This window comes from Panicum virgatum, chromosome 4K, assembly GCF_016808335.1.
Source record: "Panicum virgatum strain AP13 chromosome 4K, P.virgatum_v5, whole genome shotgun sequence".
Lineage (NCBI taxonomy): Eukaryota > Viridiplantae > Streptophyta > Magnoliopsida > Poales > Poaceae > Panicum > Panicum virgatum.
This window is the reverse complement of record NC_053139.1, coordinates 29,704,381-29,729,988: the sequence shown is the minus strand read 5'-3', so window position 1 is coordinate 29,729,988 and position 25,608 is coordinate 29,704,381. Positions and strand designations below refer to the sequence as shown.

At 46.0% G+C, this 25,608-nt stretch overlaps 2 protein-coding genes and 1 pseudogene across 19 annotated transcripts; 1 reads left to right on the top strand and 2 right to left on the bottom strand.

Moving 5' to 3' along the window:
• The first annotated feature begins 1,091 nt into the window (after positions 1-1,091).
• On the top strand, positions 1,092-4,609 carry LOC120704756 (serine/threonine-protein kinase Nek2-like). Of its 18 annotated transcripts, XM_039989275.1 has the most exons (9): positions 1,097-1,739; positions 1,863-1,909; positions 1,983-2,273; positions 2,401-2,490; positions 2,592-2,747; positions 2,845-2,887; positions 3,276-3,349; positions 3,995-4,055; positions 4,276-4,609. In XM_039989275.1, exons 3-9 carry the CDS (start codon positions 1,992-1,994, stop codon positions 4,524-4,526), a joined length of 957 nt encoding a protein of 318 aa, XP_039845209.1. In that variant the 5' UTR covers positions 1,097-1,739; positions 1,863-1,909; positions 1,983-1,991; the 3' UTR covers positions 4,527-4,609. The 18 variants fall into 18 exon arrangements, 17 of the variants coding, with proteins under 17 accessions (XP_039845207.1, XP_039845221.1, XP_039845209.1 ...); XM_039989273.1 differs by lacking the exon at positions 1,863-1,909 and having other exon boundaries at positions 1,092-1,739; positions 2,425-2,490; XM_039989274.1 differs by having other exon boundaries at positions 1,098-1,739; positions 1,863-2,273.
• Positions 4,610-21,835: 17,226 nt separating this feature from the next.
• LOC120704762 lies at positions 21,836-22,805 on the bottom strand (annotated as a pseudogene).
• Positions 22,806-23,461: 656 nt separating this feature from the next.
• On the bottom strand, positions 23,462-24,271 carry LOC120704760. Its single transcript, XM_039989299.1, has one exon. The coding sequence runs from the start codon at positions 24,125-24,127 to the stop codon at positions 23,702-23,704; it is 426 nt and encodes a 141-aa protein (XP_039845233.1). The 5' UTR covers positions 24,128-24,271; the 3' UTR covers positions 23,462-23,701.
• Positions 24,272-25,608: the final 1,337 nt, after the last annotated feature.

Below are 25,608 nucleotides of genomic sequence, written 5' to 3'. Positions count from 1 at the left end.
TTTGAGTAGGCCATTTAAATTATGTAATTAGACTAAGAATAGGATTCTATAAACCTGGACTATATAATGAAAGCTTGGGTGACACTAGAGGTCAAACCATGTAAAGCAGTTCCAATAATAATTTCTACAGTCACCCTATAGTTTCTTTTTCTCATTCATTTGGACTCTTTGATCTCATCAACCCCCTAAAGGAACGATTGAATAAACCTCCGTCCACCTAGGATTTCCTCCCCCGATGAGACATCCCTTCAGCAACACACTAAGGGGCTGATTGGTTCACATCTGCGCCCAGCCAGGCTCGCACGACACAGCCAGGCCGCGGTTAGCCAGGCCCAACGCGTGCACAGCTAGCATGTTTGGTTGATTGAGCCGGCGCAACCTGGTTGGAGGAGACGGCGATTGGTTGCATGGATGGGCTCATGTGGATGTAGTTTTTGTACATGCATGTGCTCTCGCTGCGCCCGCGTGAGCCAGGCCCGCCGGAAACGGCCGATTTCCGCGTTTCCCTGGAGCCTGGCCGCGGTGCTGCTTTTGCATGTGATGGGCCTGGCCCGATGGCTAGTGCACCTAACCAAACTAGCGCTCGGTGCATGCGATGAGCCTGGTTCCGCTCCGTCCAGGCAACCAATCGCGCCCTAAAGATTATGTACCCAGAAACTCCACTCTATAAAAATTAGTGGCTGAAAATACTACTTCCTTAGCGTCGATCTGATCCAACGGCCGATGTTATATGGATCGTCGTCCTCTTCAACTCAATGCGCGTTGAGTCTGCAGCGCTCATCCAGCCCCTCGCAGGCACCCTCATCGGGCAGGGTTCGAACCCACCGCCCCGCACTAATTTTTAACCCCCTAAAGGATTGAATAAACCTCCGTCCACCCAGGATTTCCTCCCCGCTGAGACATCTTTTCAGCAACGCACCAAAGATTCTGTACCCAGAAACTTCACTCTATGAAAACCAGTGGCTGAAAATACTACTTCCTCAGCGTCGATCTGATCCAACGGCCGATGGCACATGGATCGTCTTCCTCTTCAACTCAACGAGCCCCCCCCCCCCCCCCCCCCCCCCCCCCGCGCAGGCACCCTCGTCGGGCAGGGTTCGAACCCACCGTCCCGCACTAATTTTCAGCCAAATTTCGGCCGTCCTCCCGCGCGATACCCGCGAACTGGAAAACACCGGGCTCCGCTTCGGCCTGCGGGAGGACGCGGTGAACCCGGCCGAACCGGATTCGACGGGCTCCGCCTCCCACCTCCGGTCGGCGCCGCGTGAAGCCGGCCGCCGAGGCTTCGACGCCGACGCCTCCCACCTCCGGCCGCCGGCGGCGGCCTGCAGCTGTGCCGCAGCCTGCACGGCGCGCCTCCTTCCCTCCTCCTTTCTCCTTCCCAAGCCTCCAACCTCGGTTATCCCAAGCCTCCAAACCTCGGTCGTCGCCTGGGGCCAAATCCGGCCGCCCCTTCGCCAGATCCGGCTGCCACCTTGGCGGATCTGGCCGCCCCTTCACCGGATCCGGCCGCCACCTTGCCTGGGGCCAAATCCCCCCCCGGTCCTCCTTGCCGGCGGTCGGCGAGAGGACCGGGGGCGGGCGGGGCCCACATCTGCTGTACCCCGGGACCGGCTCGTGCAGACTGGCGCAGTGGCGCGCCAGCGGGAGAGGCCCCAGCGGAGGAGCCCTGGCGCAGCAGCCCGGGCACAGGCGCCCCCACCCTCAGCATGCGAGGCCTCCGCCGCGAGCAGACTCAGGTGAGGGTGCCTTCTCTCCCTTGCTCCTCATCCTCTTCCCTCGCCGGTGCCATGGACAACCGGCGATATGCGCTCGCGCTTTCTCCTTTGCCTTCGCTTGCTCTCTGTTCTGCTATCCCCTAGGGGCTCTAGCGCGGCGGCGGCGCCATCGAGGCTGCCTCGCTGACCAGGTTGACGCTGCTCACCTCCCCGGCCATCGCGCTCGCTTACAACCTCCCACTCACGCTCACTGTGCGCAACCAGAACTGGGCCATGAGCATCAAGAGCATCAAGCCGCTGGAGGCCGGCTACAGCTTTGACGGGCAGCGGTTCGACCACGTTGGGGGCGACGCGGGTGTACCACCTCGACTCCTGCGCCGGCTGCGCGTACATGGCGCTCGGGAACGCCGGCGTTGCCGAGTTTGGCAGGGGGAACACGATGGGGCTGTTCGAGGTGGAGGTGGCGCTCGCCGGCGAGGTGAGGTGCCAGGCGCACATCGGCAAGTGCAAGCTGACCCACGATGTGTCCGCTCAAGCTGCAGCTCGCGCCACCTGGTATGCCGGCCATCGTGTTCCAGATGGTCAAGTGCAAGCTTGCCAAGCCCGACAAGAACTGCTAGCTGGCTGTTGATTTGTTAGATTTTTGGAAAATTCAGTAAGTGGTTTCTCTGAATTTTTGCAGATGATGTCATGTTTATTTTGGCAGATGCTGCTTATTGCGACAGTCAGGAATCCATTTATCGTGGAGTACAATGATTCATGGGTGGAAAAGGTAGGCAGAGGGTCAAAACAAGGTTATTAAATGGTAACATATTGCACGGTTTGGTGAGAAACTTTTGTTATGCATCTCATTCATTTTTTTCTTCATTTCAGGGTTGCTATGTTTGCATTATTATAGGTTACTGTGAGGGAAGAGACGTACGCATTGTGAGGGAGGAGACATGTATGTATGTCTTGGAAAAATCTGCAAGTGGCTTGTGCAGCTTCTCATGGCTCTTCATTATTTGCATGCTTGATCGTGATGTGAAGGTCAGTAGCAGTGCTTGATTCGCATTATGTAATGATTTTTTTATATTTTTCTAAGGCGTGTGATTAACACGAACTGAAACTTCTCAATTTGTTTCAGTGCTCCAATATATTTATTGCGAGAGATCAAAGCATACGCCTTGGTAAGTGACTTAATCTACATTGGGTAGCAATGCCTGCTAATTCGGTATGATCTCAATTATTGTATAAGCTGTTGCGGTAAACAGTAATTAACTGCTTAGATAATAAGTCTAAATTTCTGTCAGTGCAGGTGAGTAATTAATTGCTTAGATAATAAGTCTAGGATTTCACTTATCAAGGCTATGATAAAGAAACATTATGGATTTTTTTTGTGGCATTCTTTTTTCATGATCGATTATCAGAACATATATTATCTTTTGATTGGTTGATTTTTGTTTCTAGATGCCACCGTAGCGTTAGCACCAGCATGGTCTATCTAATTATCATGTCTGTAACATCATTAATTGTTTTAAGCTGTCACTATGCTGATTTTGCCCATTTTCTTACCAGCTAGGAGCAAGGTTGCTTCTGCAACATCAGCTATGAAGTCAGTGTTTTGGCAAGAGGTTCAACAGAAGGATGAGGTAACCTTTCTATTTCTTTGGAATAATGCCGTCCTGCTCATCGTCGTTGATGTGTTGCTGTGTATTGATTACAAATAACTTTTTTTCGTCATGTGCTGTGTTGCTTCCGGTGCCTACCTGCTGCTTGTTTGATGAAATGTACCAACATTTCTCTCTCAACTGTTATTCTTTACTCTTCCACATCCAATTAGATTGGCAGTAACCATTTGTCATTTCATTTGAGCATCTGATTAACTGCAGGGCAGATAGATTGATCAAGAATTATTTAGCTTTTAAATTTATGGCTAGATTTCCTCTATCACTCAGATATCTATTAACAAGACATGCAATTTCTTTGTTACTCACTTTCTGAAGTTGGCGCGATCAGAATGCTTCCTTGCAATGTCGTTGCTGCCACACCGGTGGTAACCACATAAGAGGGGACATAATTCATTCAGGCTAAATTTGGTGGTTTCTATAGCACATAGTGTACCAATATTTTTACATTGACTGCTATAAAGAGTGTCCAAGCACTTAAGGATTAACACGTGAAATCTATGTTCCTGAGGGTAATGCATTGGCAGTCATTTTTCAGTTTTGTATACCCTGTGAGACCTATATAGCACCTGATGAGAGTACTGGTGTACTTTACTTGACCCTTTCAAGGAAGAAACTAACTGTACATTTGAGAAGCGCGGTGCTGCTTGGATGGCATTCCTTCATGAGGGTAATTTTCATTCTTTCATTTGGCTTTCGGAGCTAGATGATCAGCCTATGGCAATTGCAATGTTTCTTATTATTCAGAAAAGACATAATTAATTTTGGCTATCAGGCTATGCATTATGAAATTGTTTAATTGTATTGGGCCTACTTCAATCCTATTCATAACAAAAATAACCTGAAGAGTGGTGGGCATTGAACTTCCACTGTCCTTTTCCACTTGACAGGTGTCATGGTGGAGAGGTTGTGTTTCAAAATGCTGAGGCCTACACAGGTGTCAAGGTGGACTTGCACTATGGACGTGATGTTTTTTCAGTTGTCCATGCCTATGAAATTTTCCGAGACATGTGGCCATTATATTGTTATTTTTTTGTTTCTGCATATTTCTTCCATGCATGTGATGTTAGTTCCAGTTAATTTTTTAACGTATCTCTTTGACATCAAAACTAAAACATATTCAATGTGTGGAATTGTATAGATGGATTTGCAAGAGAACTAGAGAAGATGCAAACTATTTGCTCAGGCTGCTGGTCTTATCACAGCTGTATGCATTCTTAAATATGTTTGGTTTTTTTATTTATCCGTGGCGTTAGCACGGGCTAACTTACTAGTGTATTCTAATGGACTAATCGAGATGATCTCTATAACTTTAATGAAACTGCCCCTTCTCGTGGTCTTTTTGATCAATGAAAAAGTAGGTGGAGCAGCTAGCGACCGGACGCCCAATCTAGGAGCTAGATATCGAACGGTAAACCAGTACAAAAATTTGTGCTGCAACATGTGGTAGGTCATGTTGCGTGCAACATCCAAATACAATCAGAGAGAAAATTCCATCACAAACTTAAGTTCAGTGGAAATTTCTCGCCACATGTGCCTCATGTTGCATGCAACATTCAAAAAAATATTAGTTCTAAACATTGTAAAAGATCACACTGCAACATATAAGAATAATTTATGCAACATTTCCGCTGAAAATATTCTCACGGCAACAACACATGTCAATAAGTAATTGCAACATCAATTTGTCCGGTTGTAATATGAAAATAGTATAACCTCTACATGCAAACTCAGTTAATGCAACATTGAAAAAAATATTACCAACATGCAAACTCAATAGATGCAACATCAAAGTTCATAGGTCTTAACAGGGGTATTTTTTCAACATCAAAAAGCACATGATGCAACGTAAAAAATTACTATATGCAACACAAGAAAATGAAGCACTGACCATGCATGCTGACTGTTGAGCTCGTGTGGCTCCTCCACCACCTTATGAACTTGTTGCTAAACACCCATTACAAACTATTGCAACATCACCAACAAACCACTTAATGCAACATAAAAACTACTTTATGTAACGACCCAACTTTAATTATCATGTTAAGCATTGCATGATGAGCAACCTTGTTTAGCTTTGAGAACAATTTTGTGCTTGATTTGAATGCATTTGAATTTAATTTTGAATTGATACATTGGAAACTCATGCTTTGTGAAGAAACTTGCATTTTCATTATACGACTTATATTGGGAGTTATTTCTATAACATACTATTTTGAAAATCTAGAATTTAGGTGATTTTTCTTGGATTTTAGGAATTCATCTTGAAGCCAAACAGCTCAGTCGAAAAACCCAAAAATAGCATTCCGGGAAGAATTTTCATTTCAAATCTACAATAGCTTTTCTACCAATTCCAAGCAAAATGAGTTGCTCTTGATTTCTAATATCAACATAAAAATTGGCGTGATTTTTGGAAGCTTGGAAGATCAGTTTTGAAGATTGAAGCAAAGAGAGAAATTTATGTATATAACCAGGATGTTACGTGACTTTCTCCTTCGGATTGTCCGCTTCTCCCTTGCGGACTCCGTGCTTGTCGCCTCTGTAGAGAAGCTACGCTACGTATCCCACCATGTGTCCCACCTAACTCCACACGACCCCCACCCCACCCAGCGCCTCCTCCCTTTCCTGTTGCTCTCTTCACAACGGAACACTCCTCTCCTCTCCCTTGCTCTCTTCCCTAACCAAGCCATGGAGGAAGAACTCACTTCTCATCAAATCCACCACATCTTCACCGGAGTTCGATGGAGGACCAGTGAAGGACGACGCCGGCAAGCTTCTCCACCACCTCGACCATCTCTTCATCGCAGGAGACCTAGGAGAAGGCCATCCCCAAGCTTCTTCTTCATCTTCCCCAAGCCCACAAGGATGAACTCGACCTAATCTACTACACCGATGCCGCTCTACTCCAATAAGTGGCCCTTTGCTCGTGCTCTACACGTCGCCGGTGAGCTCCTCTCACCGTTTCCCTTTCTTCTTGTGCCCTCATTCAAGCTCCCTAGTCCATCCATGACTTTTCACAACTTTTCACCATTGATGACCTAGAGCTTCATAAACCTCATGCATGTCAAATCTAGTGCCCAAAACAAGTTTCTCATATCCTTAGAAACTCATAGGAACAAAACGCACTCGAAACCGTTGCTGGTGCCTCCGCCGGCGACCTCTCCGGTGAGCCTCGGCCGACAAGCGGACGGTACGTGACCTACGGTCGGACAGTCCGCGAGTCATGGCCTCAAAGACCGAGCCTCTGCACAAAACACGTCCCCAGAATTTTCTTCGGTGGACAATCCGCGATTCAGCCCCGGACGGTTTGCAGTTTACTTCCAAATTCCACACAAAATCATGTCGTTTCTAGAACTCATCCCGAGCTTGTACGGTGGACGGTCCGCCCCTCCGGGCTGGACGGTCCGTGGGTACTGTAGCAGCACAGTAGGATACTTGTTTGTTTTAGTGCATAAGCATGCATCATCTTGCATAATTCGTATGAAATTGAATATAGCTCCGATTGATGTGAAACAAATTCTGTTGGTTTTTTTTTATGTTATCTACCTGTTAAAAATATGTTTGCTCCCAAAATAATTATATTATTTTCCCTGTTTATTTAATATGTGTTTATCATATTAATTACATAATTAATTCTCTGCTAGTCCAAAAATTATGAAACCAATTTTGCTAGCTTCCTTATGATGTGTACTATCCATTACACATGTTGTTTTGTATGAATTGTTTGTAGATTGGTACAGTTTAATCTATATTTGTTTAGAGCTAGTTAACTAGTAAATGGATAATAAATACATATGTGCTTCTAAAATTGTGAATCCAATTTTGTTTACTTTGCTCAACCTTTATCTACTGTCTAAAATTAATAGCACATTTTAACTAGTTATATAATCATAAAGTTTCTAATTTATTAATTAAGAGCTTGCTACCTAGTTGAATGCATACATGGTTAATTAGTTATGATGCTCTTCTAAAATCATGAAATGAATCTTGTTAGTTAGCCGTGGCCATGATATGTTTTTGATAAATGTTAGCTTTCATTAGATGTTCATAAGAGGGATGTTAATTTATATAGGCTTGTACTAAAACTAGTTCACTTGCAATAAAAGGTCTAGCGAATCAATTGTACTCATGAGAGCTATCATCTTCCCTTGGTTAATTAAAGATAAATGTGATATATTTGATGATTATAAAATTTCATGATATAACTTATAATTATGATGCTTGTATTAATTAAGTAGAACATGATTTGCTCACTTCTCTTTTGTATAATGATGATTCTGTCATAGCTAAGATGTAATGTTGCTATCAGACACCCTTCAATTCTTGAGTTGTCTAAAATTGGACATGCTAGTGTATTAACTTGTATAAGCATGTTCTAGTACTCTTTGTGGATACCAATCCTGAACTAACTTCCTTGGTTGATGTTTGATGTTGTGTGAGTCATTTATTCTTAATTTATATGACAACTAATAATAGCACAACTAGTTTTGATGTCATCCTTATGTTACAACTTGTTTTGTAGTGTGCGTGCAAATGTATGAATAATTGTTTTGCATCTTCACTCTATGCAATATTGTGTACCCGGATTACCTCTTTTAATTGTTTGCTTTATGGCCTAAAATCATGTTACCCTCTCTCTCATAAGTCATTGCACCTCATAAAGCATATGCGTTCATGGCATCCTTTCTAATTCATGCATTTATCTCCTTTCTTAGAGAATGACGTTCCGGAGTGTCGCGGTTGCGGAGTACCAAGGCAGGCACCTATGTATCTCAAACCTTACTTTTGAATCTTAATTTGCTATTATAAATTATTGCTTGTGCATGGGCTTAACCCTATCTAGTTCATTTGATATGTGTAGAACCCACTTGGCATGTTTCCCTTCTAGCTCTAGAATAACTTATACTAGGTGAAATATGCATGTTTAGACTTCTCGAATTAACTTGCTTAGCCATGCTTAGCTTACGGTAGAAGTCGAGAGATGGCAAGGTCACCATCACTCGCGAGCTATAGAGAGTGTTTGCCTAAATATACTTGAGTAGATGAGAAAGATTAAAACATGAGCAAGGTATGAATGATGGATCTAAACTTGAGCAAGTATGGTAGGGCCATGTTGGGAGTGGAATCCAAGTGGCTTAGACTTGTTTGAGTTGGTTAAGGACCGTCTCTTTGGTCGCCGGTCTCTTGAGAACTTTTCCGTACAAACCACATGGTTAATAATGGGACGGTAAGCCAACTAACATGAGTCACACCTTGCCTTGATCGGATTCGGTGCGAGTTGTGATGGAGTGTGATCGGTGATTCTGGTGCACTTGTCCTTCCTGACCGTTCGCTCATAGCCGGTTGTGTTTGTGTGAAAGGTTGAGGCATGAATCAACACTTATCCTTGGCCGTGGATATGGTCGTTGGTCTTATTCTCGTGTGGGAAAAGTTGTACACCCCTGCAGAGTTTTTAATATATTGCAATAGCCGCGCTCTCGGTCATTGAGCACGCTCTCTGAGGTTCGCTCCAATGTAGAGTCTTGTGATGGAGTTCATGGAAGATTGAGCTCATGGATATTTACTTGATCACTTTACTTATGCAATTGTATTGGTGCTTGATCTAGGAATAATAGATGCCATATCTTTTGCTTATTAACTTGATAAATTATGCTCACATTTTATATATAAATGTTAAAATTTGACAAGCCTCATACATCTACCAAATGTATAGTATTATGGATAAGCCCAACAAGTATGAAGTGTACTTACGGTGTTGCCGTTAAGTTGTTTTGCAGATTTTCTTTTAAGAAGTGCTGGCCACGTTCATCCCGCCGGAGCTGGCAATGTGGATGGATGGTGGAAGTTGCTCAAAGCTTATGCAAGTGGTGTCTTGGGCAAGGACATCATTATTGCTATTTAATACTTTCTAATTTTCCGCTGCATTTTACCTCTGACTTTAGGAAAACATGATAGAATATCCACCTAGACCTAAGATACATCTTAGTTTGTAAAGAAAGTTGAATTGCTGAAAACCCTTATGTATAGTTGCTCATGTTATAGTTAAATTCATGAGTTTTGTAAAATAATTAAGACTTATAATCACAACTGTAGATTTCTTCTCTCATATGTATCCTTGTGATGGTTGCTATGATGTGAACAATGGTATGCGAGTTGTTCCTGGGCGATGCTCGAGACGCATACTGGGGATTACCGGGATTATTTCGCTTAAGCTGGGTTGATCAATGGACGATAACCCGGTTTAGTCGAGATAATTTGGGCGGTTCCTCACACTTTATCGAACATAAGAAAAGGAAATACTGACCATGCTGACTGCTGAGCTCGTGTGCCTCCTCCTCCACCTTATGAACTTGTTGCTAAACATCCATTACAAACTATTGCAACATCACGAACAAACTAACAAAACAATCCGCAACATTTAGCTCCTGAAACAAATGAAAAGTCCATCTGCAACAAATCTAAAATGCCCTTAGCTAGTAACTTGCCTACTTGTGATAGGTCACAAGTGACCTTAAGAAAGGTTGCGGTGACTATGTTGGCTATAATCCTCATCACGACTGTCTCGGTCCGGTCGGTCCCTGACCTCTTGAAATCACTACCGACAGAGTTTGCCGCACAGCCGTGTGTTGCCCCACCATTGCACAAACTGGAGCTCACCGTACATTGCCCCCACCTTCAAGAGCTCCACAGCAGGGAATCACCTCCACCACATGGGGTTCCAGCAAATGCCGCAGCCTTGAACGCCGTAGAGACGAGCAAAGAACAACAAAGGGGTTGAAAAAGATTAGGGTTTGAGTAAAAGGGTAAAAGAGATTGTTTTGATTCGATTGTGGTTAGAAAACCCTCAATCGGCCGCAGCCTTTATATTTATAGGCCGGGGAGGATGTACCCCTTCCAAATCGGGTTACAATAGGACTCTTAATACAAAACCCTAACCCTACTCGGATTACAGGTCTAGACCGGTCTGCCCGACCGGTCAGACCGGCCGGCCTCGGTTATTGCCAATTTTAGCCTCCAACATATGCCCCCCTTGCCTTTTGGTGAGCTATGCAAGCCAAAAAGTAAGTACCTAAACATGCTCTAATGATACAAAATTACAACTCTAGTACTGGCCTAAAAATAATGCTAGGGGCGATATCCAAATACCGGTTGTCTTCATATTCAAGCGTCTTGCCAAACACTTGGGTAGTATTTCTTCAAGTATCTTCCATTCAGCGCTCTAGGTAGACGTTCTCCTTGCACCGTCTCCACCATATAAGAATTCCCCAAGATAACTTTGACAATCTTGTATGGACCTTCTCAACATGGCGACCACTTACCAAACTTATTGCTCTTTGTCCCAAGAGGCAGAATTGTCTTCAAAACCAGCTCACCAACTTGAAAAGATTTAGGCCTTACCTTCTTGTTGTAAGCTCTAGCCACCCGAAGTTTGTCTCTCTCAATTTTCTTCAAAGCTTGCAACTGCTTGTCGCTTATTTCCTCAATATTATCCTTCATCAAGTCATGATAATCAACAGCGGAAAGGTCATTTTGTTTAGCCAATCTATAAGTGTCCAGATTTACCTCAACAGGTACAACGGCCTCTTGACCATAAACAAGCTCAAAAGGAGTAACCTTAGTAGCACCATGTCTAGATATGCGATGAGCCCATAATGCTTTGGATGAAACCTCATGCCACCTCCTGGGATTCTCTTATATCTTTTTCTTGATGAGCCTTATCAAAATTTTGTTACTAGACTTGGCCTGACCATTGGCCTGAGCATAATATGGAGATGAATTGAGTATCTTGATTTTGTAAGATTCGGCAAATTCTTGTACCTCATTTGAAACAAACGACGAACCTTGATCCGTTGTCAAAGGTTGAGGAATGCCGAATCTATGAATAATATGCTCCGTAATGAACTCAATTATCTCTCTATGTGTCATATTCTTCAAAGGTACTGCTTCGGTCCATTTCGTAAAATAATCCGTTGCTACCAACACGAAGCGATGCCCCTTTGAAAAAGGAGGATTAATTTGACCAATGAAATCCAAGCCCCATCCTCTGAACGGCCAAGGCTTAATAATAGGATGCAACAATGCAGCAGGCACCAACTGAATATCACCAAACCGCTGACATTCTTCACATCCTTTATAATATCTAAAGCAATCCAAAATCATACTTGGCCAATAAAAACCGGCTCTCCTAAGCAACCACTTCATTTTAGGAGCTGATTGATGTGTACCACAGATGCCTTCATATACTTCTCCCATAGCAACATGGGCCTGGTCGGTCCCCAAACATTTGAGAAGAATATCATCGGCGGTCTGACGATAAAGCTCATCGCCAACCAAAATATATTTAAATGCTAAACGCTGAATATTTCTCTATGCACCACGACCAGGATCCTTCAAATATGATATGATAGGCACCCTCCAATCTTGCACTTCGGCCTCAACCCTTTGATAAGGAATTTCAGCCGAACTGCTGTTCACGCCGCCCTCAGTGGTCAGATCGGTCTCTGGACCGGTCAGACCGGTCTCAGCGACCGGTCGGACCGATTCGTCCAGAACCAGTGACTCGGCTTTAATTCGCATCGGCTTTCTAATGTTAAAATATTTCTTTGTAACATTATAGCCAAATACTTATTGAGCCAGAGCATTAGTCTTTTCATTCTCTTCCCTTGGAATATATCGAATTATGAATTCATTAAAGCAAGAGATAATATCAAGGCATTTGTAAAGATATGCATTTAAAGCTCCATTATAACATTGGCATACCTTGGATACTTGTTGCACCACCAGGAGCGAATCTCCAAAGGCTTCAACATGCCTCACGCCCATGGATTGCAAAAATTCCAAGCCAAATAGAAGTGCTTCATTTTCAACTTGATTGTTCGTGTAAAATTCTTCTAATTGATTTGATAACTCAAAAGCAGCACCACTTGGAGAGATAAGAACATTACCAATGCCAACTCATCTCCCATCATCACAAACTGATCCATCAAAATATAACTTCCATAGTGTACAACTAATATAGCCGACTTCCAAATTATGTTCATCATTAATCCGATGTTCAACAATAAAGTCCGCTACAATCTGGCCTCATACGGATTTCAAAGACTCATAGGCCAAATTATATTCTACAAGTGCATAAGCCCATTTTCCGATTCTCCCACTCAAAATCGGCTTTTGTAACATATCCTTAATAACATCGGCTTGACAAGTAACTATGCATGTACTAGATAACAAGTAATGCCTCGACTTGGTACAAGCATAATATAAAGATAAGCACAACTTTTCAATAAATGTATATCTTGTTTCCGCATCAATAAGCCGTCGTGTCACACCTAGTTCATGAAGGCAAACCGAATGCATCTCACATGTGCGCCAGGATCAGTTTACACACATATGATTGACCATAAAGTGAATATCACAACGAGTGCAAGCGTAAAGAGAGTATTAAAGACTTTATTACAAAACTGAATGTCTTAAGCGAATAAGTAAACGTCTATAGAGTAGCAGTGGAATCTTCTTCAGAACAGGCAGATGACTGGGAGACATACACCTAGAAATCCTCGAAGTCTTCTGGATACTCCGGACAGTTGTTATTATGGTCTGAGCAGTAAGTATGCAAGGGTGAGTACACTTATGGTTGATACTCAACAAGTGGTAGGAAACAACTATAATATATGCAAGACTAATTCAAGGAATAGCTGACACGGCTAATTGCACTCAGCAATTTTAGTTGATCATATTTTATTAGCAAGCATTAACTAGATATAAGTATATACCATTAAACCCATAAGATAAGCATATATGAAGATAAGCAACATAACCATAAGTTAGAGCATCGATTTAGATCAACTTCAAGTTCAATTATCATGTGAGGGTCCAAGCCGCTCGTGACCGTGAGCACGGCTGATATATCAGTTTTACACTCTGCAGAGGTTGTACACTTTACCCACAACTCGTGTTTCCCATGTCGCCCGGGTTTGCAAAGCCCTTAAACACTTCCTTTGGTGAGTGGCTAGGGATTCACTACGAGGCTTTTCCAAAGAATCACTATATGTATGCACTGGTCTCTTGCTTTCTGCGGTGCCTCAGAAGACGAAGCTTCATTCACCCGCTCCTCAAAACACAATAACCCGAAAATCCACCAATCAAACGCCCCAGGCACGACATATAGATCATCTAGTTACTTAGCCAAGACCAGAGCCATATGATATTGTGGTTGCACTATTTTTTTGGGTGGTTCTCCATGTTCCAAATAACACATATGATCTTGATTAACAACATTAAGCCATCATGAACATGAAGTAAACAAGTATAGCATTTGTATTAACATTATCCACCCATAACCAAGGTAAAGCGACTAGCATAGCTACCCAACATGAAAAAATAAACCCAAGTTGATCAAGGAATAAGGTAAACAATACTAGGCATGTCCTTAACTCGGTTCCCATCATATTATAGATACATGCATGTACATAAAAGTAAGTGTGATAGATTTGGTGATTTCATGGGTCAAAAACATGATCAAGGGTCCACTTGCCTTCCTCAAACTGCTGCTGGTCTGGTCCTCCGAAGTCTTGATCTTGCTATTGCTCCTCGAACTGCGGATCGTCTATCGCATCGCACACGCACATACAAGCAAACAATTGCAAAAGATAAGAAACAGTACACCAAACAACATGAACAGAACAAAACAAGATTACTAAACTATTCTACTCGTTGCAACGATCGTGTGAGCGCAAGAATCATCAAAAACGGATCTAAAACAAGAAAGTTATGGCTAAAACAAGTTCCAAGGGCTAAAACTTAATTAAACCTTATACTCCGGGGCTAAAACATAAAAGAAAAGGGCTTTGTCGTAAATACTTTTCAACTGCAGAGGATGGCGGGTTTATTTTGGAAAAACTGGAGGGCTCTTTAGCAAAAATTCCTCGGTTGGCCGATCTTGACTAGGTTTGACTTGGGGTTGGATTGGATCTGGGCCACCCGATCTAGATCGGACGGTTGAGGTGGATTGGGGCGAACCGGCGGCGAAGCTGGGAGACCGGCGGCGAGCAAAGCGGTGGCGCGTGGCGGCGGTTCACCGGACTTCGTCGTAGATGGCCGTCCGAGGCTCGGATTCGAGCACGGTTTGCACTAGGAGCTAGCGCACGGCGCGGGCAACTCATCTAGGGCAGCGGCGCGGGCTAGTACGGACCGAGCGGAGCTCGCTGCGGCGCATGGCGGGTCGGCGGCGACGGAGAGCTCTCCCGGGCGAAACAGAGCAAGGGAGAGGGGAAAAACAAGCCTGCGTGCTTCACTACCTCGGTGCGGAGCTCCTGGAGGGCTTGAAGTCGACGGGGACGCGTCGGAACGGCGGCGTCGCGGAGAACTCCGAGCTCTGGCTCAACAATGGCGGCGAGAGCTAGGTTTTGCGAAGGCGGCGGCTACGGCTTCGGGTTGGGGTTCCACGGGGGTGCGGGGCGGCGCTTATATAGGGCGGAGCGCGGCCCTTGGCGTGCGGGCCACGAAGCTGCGGGGGGGGGGGGGGGGGGGGCGAGCGGCGCTCGGACTCGGGGAGAGTCCCGGGAAAGGAAGGCTGGAGCAGGCTGGCCGGGAGATGGGCCGGCGCGTGAGGGAAACGGGCCGCGGAACAGAAAACGAAAAGGGAGAAGGGAGAAAAAAAGAGTTCGGCCGGTTTGGGCTGAAAGCGAAGGAGAAAGAGAAAAGCCTTTTCATTTTCTGAAACGATTCAACTCTTTCAATTTAAATTCAAACACAAGGATTCAAATTTAAATTGAACACCAAACAAATAAAAGATGCAAAGCAGCATGAGATGCACAAACCTATTTTCCTTACATTTATTTTATGGCTAAATATTTTATTTAAGCTTGCGATAAATGCTCTAAATTCGAGATAAAATAAATAAAACCTTATCGAACCTACAGAAAACCTAATTAAATTTATTTAGGCTCCTAATTTGAAAATATGGGTGTTACACGTCGGCTCAAATAAGTGATAATATACTCCTTTCCTTCGGTCTCTTAAGTCAAAACAGCACTAATAATTTTATCTTCTACAGCAACATAAAGCCTGAAAGGAACCCCTCTCCTAGGCGCCTTAACCACTGGCGGTGAAGACAAAAAATTCTTAATCTTCTCAAATGACTCTTGCTGTTCTGCCCCCCAAGTAAATTCGGCTTCATCTTTTAACCGAAGAATAGGAGTAAAAGAATCAATCTTCCCGGACAAGTTAAATATAAATCTTCTCAAGTAATTCACCTTGCCCATGAATTTCTGCAAATCTTTCTTACAAGTTGGAGCCTCAACACGCTTCATGGCTTCAACTCGCTTTGGCTCAATCTCTATGCCTTTCTCATGAATAATAAAGCCCAAGAACTTCTCAGCTGATACTCCAAAAGCACATTTGAGTGGATTTATCTTCAAACCATACCGACGCATTCTTTCAAGAGCCAACCTTAAATCAGCCAAATGATTTCCCAAACCGGCCAATTTAATTACAATATCATCAATGTAAAACTCCAATATAACACCAAGTAAATCATGGAAAATCAAATTCATAGCTCTTTGATAAGTAGCACCGGCATTTTTCAAATCAAAAGTCATGACAACCTACTCAAATAAGCCGATAAACCCCGGACATCTAAAGGCTGTTTTAGATATATCCTCTCTGGCCATAAATATTTGACTGTAACCGGCGTTACCATCAAGAAAACTAATGACACGATGTCCAGAAGCTTCATTAATCAACATATCGGCAATAGGCATAGGATACTCATCTTTAGGAGTAGCTTTATTAAGATTTCTGAAATCAATGCATACTCTAATCTTACCCGAATCTTTCTTCTCAACGGGCGCAATATTAGAGATCCACTCCGCATACCGACAAGACCGAATAAATCTAGTTTCCAACAAGTGATTAATTTCTTCTTTAATTCGGTCATTCATAGTAGGATTAAATCGCCTAGCAGGTTGTTTATAAGGTCTAAAACCGACTTTAATCGGCAGCCAATGCTCAACCAAATCACGACTCAAACCAGGCATCTCAGAATAACTACATGCAAAGCAATCCACATACTCTTTCAATAACTTTATTAAGTCGGCTTTATACTCAGCCGATAAATTTGCATTTACAAAAGTTGGTCTAGGAACACTACCATCTCCAATATCCACTTTTTCTAAAGGATCATCCGACGTAAACCCTTGGCCTAACTTGTCCATGTCTTCAATGTCCTCAATGGCCTCGCACATATCGTTCATCCGTGAGCGATAGTGCCCAATCCTCTCCATCAATCAGTCTGCGTCAGACCGGTCAGACCGGTTAGACTGACCGGTCTGACCGGTCGGCCCTGTGCACCGATTTGATGACCGGTCTGGACATCCGGTCTGACCGGTCTCGCCTGAGTTGCTTGCTGCATTCATTTTATTTGCAATAATGTAGCCGATTCTCCATCGGCTTTAGAGTAGCAAGCACGAACCCATCCTTAGTGCAACTGACTAACTCGAAATCAAACAGATCCAATCCCGATAAGCATTTGATGTCATCATGCACACCAAGAGTGTTGGAATCGGCGGTTGCAATGTAGGATGAAGTGTCGCCATGGACTACCTCAATCTCATCGCCGATCCACTGGATAAGAATTTGATGCAAGGTAGAAGGCACACATTGATTGGCATGAATCCAATCACGTCCAAGTATCAAGCTGAAGTTACCTTGCACCTCGGAGACGAAGAAGGCTGTTGCTAATGTCTTGTCCCCACGGTCAACTCCATGGAAGCCACCCCTTTAGCACCAATAGGATTATCTCCACCCACGCTGCTGACCGTCATGTTCTTCTTGATCAGCTCTTCATCCGTCCCTCCAAGTTTCTTATACAATGAATAGGGCATCAAATTCACAATTGCCCCTCCATTAACAAGCATGCGAGAAATCGGCCTCCCATTAATGTGCCCCCTCATATAAAGGGCTTTCAAGTGATTGTCCGATTCCTTTGGCTTCTGGAATACGGCCTCGCGTGGCCCGAAATCCAGAAGAGCTGCTTCTTCCTCCTCTGAAATGGCATAGTACTCTTTGGAGAATCGCACAACATTTATCTCCATGTTGCTACAAGCTGGAGAAGCCTCATAATCCACCAGTTCCTCATCACCCAAATCTGCAGGAACTACTGGAACTTCATCGCGTGAAGCCAAAGTAGCCACTTCAACTTTTTGCTCGACAACAGGCTCGATCGGTCTGACCGATTGCACCTGGCGGTCAGACCGGTCCTCTGCACCGGTCAGACCGGTCACCTGAGGCGGTTCGACCGGTCCTATTTACTACTACACAGTGGGTTTGGCCCGCCATTCTTTGCCCTGAGGAACCATTGGCTGATATTTATTAAAGTGCTCATCTCTGAGCTTCTCGGCCTCTTGCTCCTTCTGCTCCTAGTGCCTTAAGCGCTGCAATCTCCTCTTTTGAGAATGGCTCAAACCCAGCAGGCACCACCTAGGTTGATGGTATTTGTTCGCCGAGCCACTGCTGCTGGCCTCATGATCATTGGCCAACACATGCTTCTGGGAATCATTTTGAGCTGATTTGCCAAATATAATCGGCTTCTTTCCAACATCTTTGATCACCACATTCACATCACCGATCTTCACAACATCATCGGTGGTGGTCTTCCCAGAATCCACTTGCATGGGCTGCACATCCTCCTTCCTCTTCTTGACACGATATTCTTGCCTTGGAGGATGAGACTGGGCCGGTCTCTGCTGATACCGGTCTGACTGGTGCAACATGCTGCTGCTGACCAGATTAGCGTGAGCCCAATCGGTCATGCACCGGTGTCCTGGACCCTTCCCCCTGATAATGCGGTAGATATGGCATGGGGAAGCACTGCATCCAGACTCCTTCGTGTTCCCACACCGAATTTGTAGCATTTGACGCCGGAGGCATCCATGGCATGGAAGCATATGCCTTCTGTGGTGGAAACACGGTGACAACACCACCTCTGTGTTTGTTTGGCCCTTCCCTCATTGGAGAACCACCTCGACGCGGGGGTGACCAAGATCTCTTTTTTAGTGGCCGATCTTGTTGAACGGCCTTCGTGTACTTGTTCAGAAGTTGGCCAAAGGTTGGTTTCCGAGCAACCATCTTCCCTTGGACCTTTGGCACATTCTGCTTCCAAGTACCTTCTTTCGGGCGCTTGGGTTTGAAAGTCCTTGGTCGGCCTTGGGGCGGACCGGTCTGACCGGTTGGTGAAACTGGTCTGACCGGTCGGTCCTGGACAGCAGGCCGACTTGCAGCAGCGGAAGAACTTTCTTGCCCCCCGAGCACTTGAGCTTTGACAGTAATTTTTATTAGCTCCTTGCCATCAGGAGTCTTTTCTAGAACCACTTCCATGGCTAGAATCTTGTCATTGACATTCTTCGGCCTTGCTTCACCAATCACCACATTTTTGCTCTCCGCTCCTTCGGCTTGTTCTGGCCGAATCAGCACCTTGGCATTGCTCAGATCGATGGTATGCGTGTTGGCGTGAACAGGGAACGGTGTGTTATCAATCTTCATCTCAGGGAAAATCAATCGTCCTTCATTCATGGCTGATTGAACCTGACGACGGAACACATTGCAATCGTTAGTTGCATGAGAACGAGAATTATGAAATTTACAAAATGCTCACTGCTTTAACTCTTCAAGCGGTGGTATAACATGATTAATCTTAATATGCCTCAAATGCAATAACTCATCAAAAATATGATCACATTTGGACACACCGAATGTAAATTTCATCTCTTCTTTCCGACCCATTTGAGTCGGCTTAAGCGATGCACAAGAACAAGGTTTGGCCGATGATGGCCAAACAAACTAAGCATTGTAAACCTCATTATCCTCATCATTCGAAGAATCAGAATCATATTCAACAATATGAGTATTTGAATGATGAGGCTTATATGCATCCTTAGAATTTTTAATTTTATACTCTTGGTTCATTGCCCGAAGTTGCAAAGCATTAAGATTGAAGTAATCAAATCCTTCGAGCTTCTCTTTCAAATATGAGCGCAAACCATTAAAAGCAACATCTACCAAATCCTTATCAGAAATTGACAGATTAAAGCATCGGTTTTTAACTTCTTTAAACCTCTTGAAGTAATCGGATACCGATTCATCTCTAGTTTGTTTAACTGATGTTAAATCTATCAACTTTGCTTCATTATCCCCACTATAAAAGTGATCATGAAATTTTTGTTCTAATTTGTTCCAAGAGCGGACCGAATTTGGGGGTAAAGCAGAAAACCAAGAAAAAGCAGTTCCTGTTAACGATAAAGAAAACAAACGCACTCGCAAAGAGTTACTAGAACTAGTTTCACCCAATTGAGCAACATATTGACTTATGTGCTCCCAAATTGACCGATTATCGTCCCCACTAAATTTAATAAAATCGGGAACGCGCCACCCTGTAGGATAGGGAACCAGATCGTAAGCATCGGGGTATGGCCTTTGATACAACCGATTTCTGCCAGGATTTATGCCCAACTGACTAAGTTTAGTACCAAGCAAAGTATTCAAATCTGTTCTCATCCTGACAAGATCGGCCTCATAGTTCCCGCTACTAGATGTTTGAGCATTAGTTGCTAGACGATTAGTTACTAGTTCAGTAGTGCTCATTGTCTGTGTAGCATGATGGGGGTTAGACTTTGTCAAGTCATCCTAAACATCTTGCGGCATAGCAGGTGGAAAAGGATGTTCGCCGTATGATTTGGTAGTATACGGCGGCACAAAACCCTCCAATTCATCCGTTTGGCCAGGAGCAGCCGAACTCGGAATTGGAACGAGTGCGGGAGTGGACGCCGAGGCTAGCACCATGGCACCGGTCTGACCGCACTTGCTGCCGAGGCAGTGGTCTGACCGGTCTGACCGGTTCGGCCGTGGTTGGCCGAACGGTGCCTGGCGGTGGTGACTGCCCAGCGAAATAATTCGGTGGCATCCCAAATTCCACATTAACCGTAGATGTAGGAGCTGCCGAACTAGGGGTAAGGTCTTTAGTAGAATAAGTGGTATTCACAGTCTTACCCTTCTCCAATCTATCCATATGCTCAGATATGTCAATCAAAGTGTTTTGCGTGGATAGTTGCGCATCGTTGATCTTCTTCCCAAGCTCAGATAATAACATGGTATATAGATTTTGAGGAGAAGAACTTACATTGATGACTGAAGGAGCAGGCGGTGTAGCAGATTGGGTCTCCGGCATGATGAACTTTTCCTTCTCGATCACACCTTGTCGGGTCTTCCTATAGCATGCAATCATCTTCGCCCTGATCTCCTCGTTCTGCCGCTTCAAATCGGCTTCGAACTTCTGGCGCTGCTCCCCAGATAGATCTTCATAAGTGACATTGATAGCATTCAACGGATCCACCTTGGAGGCATCTCCTATTTCACCAATCATTATAACCGATGTAGATTGCTTCTTCTTCCCCAGCAGAGTTGCCAAAAAGTATGTTGACGCTAATCTGGTCAACACACCGGTGCGCTAGAACGCGCGGATCGCAAACGATCTTCACCAGTGGGCTTCAGACAGGACCGGTCAGACCGCCCCCTCCAACCGGTCAGACCGATTGGATGCAGAAACTCGTGAAAACCTAAAACCTCAAGCTCGGGAGGGACCCCGTCGGAGTTTGAAGATCTAGGGTTGCCTTGAGGTCGGCAGGCCACTCAAGACGCCCTTGAACGCCGTAGAGACGAGCAAAGAACATCAAAGGGGTTGGAAAAGATTAGAGTTTGAGTAAAAATGTAAAAGAGATTGTTTTGATTCGATTGTGGTTAGAAACCCCTCAATCGGCCGCAGCCTTTATATTTATAGGCCGGGGAGGACGTACTCCTTCCAAATCGGGTTACAATAGGACTCTTAATACAAAATCCTAACCCTACTCGAATTACAGCCCTAGACCGGTCTGACCGGTCGGCCCAATCGGTCAGATCGGTCGGCCTCGGTTATTGCCAATTTTAGCCTCCAACAGCTTCTCGCTGCACACGTCAAGCGTGAGTGCGCTACATCCCCTGCTTCTCCAGCTCGCTTGTGCAAGCACCGATGGTCGCTGCCGCCGCCCTTCTCGCCGGCTCCGGCGGTCGCATCAGTTGGGTACAGATTCACGTTGGGGAGGAAGGAGGAGAAGAGATGTGTGAAATAGGAATAACGTGTGGTGGAAGAAGGCGGTGGGAGCAGATCGTTGCAGTCGTAGGATTAAGCGGTTGAAATAAACATTGGATGCATGCGTCCGATTGAAAGGTGAGGCATCAGATGTCTTGTTCTTAGCATTACCGAAAAGTAGGTGACCTGTAGCGAGCGCTAGGAATAGAATAGCCCATGCACTTGAATGCCATGCCAGTTCTCCAATACTAGGCAGACCGCGCTACGCCGCGCCGCGCCGACCAGGGAACTCAGCGGAAAAAGAAGGGGAAAGACATAGCTAGCGCACACACTTGAAACAAAACATAATTCAATCTTGGCAAATTTCTCAAACCGCACTTTATGAAGCGCAAATTGCCCGAGTAGTTCAGCTGGTTAACATGCAATCGACATGCTAAATCAGAGTGCGAAGCCAACCTATGTGAGTGTATAATATGTGCCTAGCAGAACCAATCTAGCATCAATGCAATCCTGAAACAGCACACGAAGGAAACCGTACAACTTAAACACCATAGCAGCTTAACAGGAGCGGGATCGAAGTAAAAGACCTTTGGGAGAGCTGAAACATGAAGCACGTCACGTGCAAATCTGGTGCGGCATTTCCACAAACACGTCGCGTGCGCTACCGCGGATTGCGAGTCCGCTGCCGACACAACGCACGCGGAGGCCTCACGGGTGAGCAGACAAAGGCATCATCACGGAACAGGAAGGCGGAGGCGGGCGAGGGGCCTACTGGTCCTCCGCCGCGGCGGCTGCCGGGGCGGGGTGGGCGGCGAAGATGCGGCGGAGGCGGGACGCGAGGGAGCCGAACGCGTCGGCGTCGGCCTCGCGATGGAGCGTGTCCTGGAAGCTGCGCATGCGGAGGGAGAGGTCGTCGCGCTCGCGGCGGAGGTCGGCGGCGTCGTCGGCGAGGTCGCGGAGACGGTGCTTCACCCAGGGACCATAGGCTCATCATGAGGACGCCCGCCATCAGGAACAGCTGCATGAACCCGTCCTTCCGCTTCCTCGCGTTCACCAGCAGCCCCAGCGGGCGCCGGCCCCCGAAGCCGTCGCCGCCGACATCCGCCATCTTCGCCTTGAAAAGGGGACAGGATGGGAACGGCGTCCTCCCGTGGAGACCGAGCAAGGGGACCCCAGCGGGACCCAGTCACAGGCGAGGCGGTGCGGCAGTCACAGGCGAGGCGGTGCGAGGGGACCCAGCGGGACCCAGTCACAGGCGACGCGGTGCGAGGGAGGCGGTGCGGCAGCCCGCCACGGCCCCACCCCAGCGAGAGCGCCGCGGCGCAACGACCAAGCCGGCAGCCCAGGACCCGCGTCGGGCGTCTCCCCTCCACGTGTCGCTTGGAGAATGTCTGAACGCCCTCAGCTCTCCTCCCCCTGGGTGCATAGGAGTAAGAGTATACAATACAAAAGAACCCAATAAACTAAATAAACAACATAAAATTTGCTAATCTATGCAGTATAAAAGTAGTATTACGTAATTAAAATTATAGTATAACTACATAAAAGTGTTATTCAAATGATCCTACAATCTCAAGTTAAAAAAATAAGGTTGAAATTGGCATAGATTATAATATAAATTACAATAATTCTACAGTCAAAATATACTATACCATGAATCCTTAATAACTAGGAGCTACAATAAATAATCTATATTGTGTGATCATAATTTATGCTTATTCATGTCAAAAGTTCCACAAATACATAGCGCAGCAGCAAGCGGGCGGATAGGATGGGACAGCACGGAATTAACTAAACTCTCTTTTGATGAATTAATTACAAAACTGTGCCTTTCTCGGCCGGATTTCTAACACTGAAATTAATGTTTTTTTAGTGGAAGTCATGCGTACCTGAACCACCTTTGCACTAAAAATAACATGTAAGAGAAAGTCCAATAATTTTTTAAGCTTTCGAATACGTATGAGAAAAATTCGACGTATATTGCAACATGATCTGTCGTTTGCACGTTACAAATTCTAGGCTGCAGCATTTCACTATACTTTCAGGCCCCTCGTCAATTCCAGTACTGTGCGTGTGGAACTACTACATGACTATGACCATCTCTCGTCGCATCTAGCTCCTCGACGACCATTAATGTGCTCAACACACTGCGAATTTGCAAAGGCAAACTACAAGCATTGGTGCTCGGAAAAACAAATTCAGTAAGGGAAGGCGCTGCCGGCAATGTCGCGCCGCGCGCCCGTGGCGCCGCTGGTGGTGTAGAACAGGTCGGCGAAGTCGCAGAGCTCTTGCATCTCCTCCAGGCTCGGCGCCGCCGCGAGCGGCGCCTGCTTCGGCGCCGGCGCGACCAGGTAGGCGCCAGCTTGGTGCTGCTCCGGCCACCTGGCGGCCTGATGGTGCTGCCCCGCGCCAGCGAAGGCCGGCCGGCACGGGCGCGGCCTCTGCGGCTGCGGCGCCAGTACCGCCTGGGCCGGCCTCGACGAGGCGGCGGGGGACTTGCCGGTGAGGCGCTGCACGACGGCCTTGAAGCTGGCGGCGTCGGAGCTGATGAACTGCGTCTCGATGAACTTGACCTTCACGCCGGCGTCCTGGTGCCGCCTGGAGCCCTGGACCTCCATGGCCATGCGCCCCGCTGCTGACCTCCGATCCAAAGCTTCTTGCTCGCTTGACCTGCCGCCTCTCCTCGTGGACTCAAAAAGCTTGGCTACGTCGACGAGCGCAAAGCCTAGCTCGACTTTTCTTGAATTGATGTGTTGTTGAATTGGCGGCCGAACGCCGCCCGGCTTTTATAGACTCGGCCGCCGGCGACGCGAGCTGCCGTCGTTCAGTAGGGAGGAAGGAAACACATCACTTGTCTGCAAAGGACAAAACGCAAGTGTACACACATCGGGCAGCCTCTTCTCCATTGACAAGTGGGCCCAAGAGTCCACTGGCCCAGGAAGTCAGTGAGAGAAACTGGATGCGACTCGGTAGGTGAGCTCCGTGCGGGGCGGTTGGGGCGCTGGTCAAAGGAGCCGGTCGCCATGGAGCAGCGGTCAGCAGGAGGGGGCGGACCGGCCGGCCAGCCACCACCCGCCGGCCGGTCAAGCGCTCGTGCGGAATAGCGGCATCTTCTGCGCGCGCTGGATCCTCTCGTCGTCAAGTACAGAGTACTAGTCTGCTCTGCTACTAGTGTCACATCAGGGCAGTTCCTTTCTCCGGCGTCATCGCCTTCTCCTCGCTGCGTTGAACGCCGTTCTCTTATTCCGTTCTGCGCGCAAGCGAAGCGATGGATACGAAGCTTACTGGAGTCCAATCGAGCAGGTGGGGTGAGTGGTGCGGATCGTTCCGTTGAATTGACCGTGGAAAACTACCAACCATGATGTCGTTTTGGCGCCTTTGTGGTGGAAATGGCACAAAATTATTACTGCGATGTTTACCTGTTTTTATGGAAAGTACTGGGATTTACCAGGTGAGCATCCAAGTAGCATAGACTGATATCCAGCCTTGCATTGACCGTGGAAGTCCACCAGCAGTTCACTTGAGATATCTTCTCCTTTTTTTTTTGTTTTTTTTCCAATTATATTTTTTGGAAATTTGGTATTCTTGCCCTTGATTTGGAGGCTATTGCTGATTTTACCCTCGTTAATTTTATTCGACTGTGTGATTTTATCCCTGCTTTAGCAAAATGAAGGCACTATTTACCGTTATTTTTACCTCTGTTAGGCCCACTAAAAAATTGAAACGAATTGAAAACGTATTCGGAACAATGAAAAAATTGTGTAGTATCCTGAATTTTGTTCAAAATCTCTCCTCTTTCATCCAAAACTCTAATGATTCGTGCGGCCTCCTGGACACCCCTTTCCTTTTTCCATCGACACTAAGCTTTCTTCTTGCTTGGGCCGGGCTGGGCCAAGGAGAATAGTTGCCGCCGCTTCGGCCATATCTAGCCGGTATATTCCTCGATTCCTCCCACACCTATGCTTGCACCCCACAGCCCTCGGCTGAGCCTTCCTCGGCCGGAATCAGCCCCGCCACGACCCGACCGCCATATATTGATGCCGTTGACCTAGTCCTCCAATCCCTCTCCTCACCACTCGGCTCCCAAAAATGGAACCACCCATTA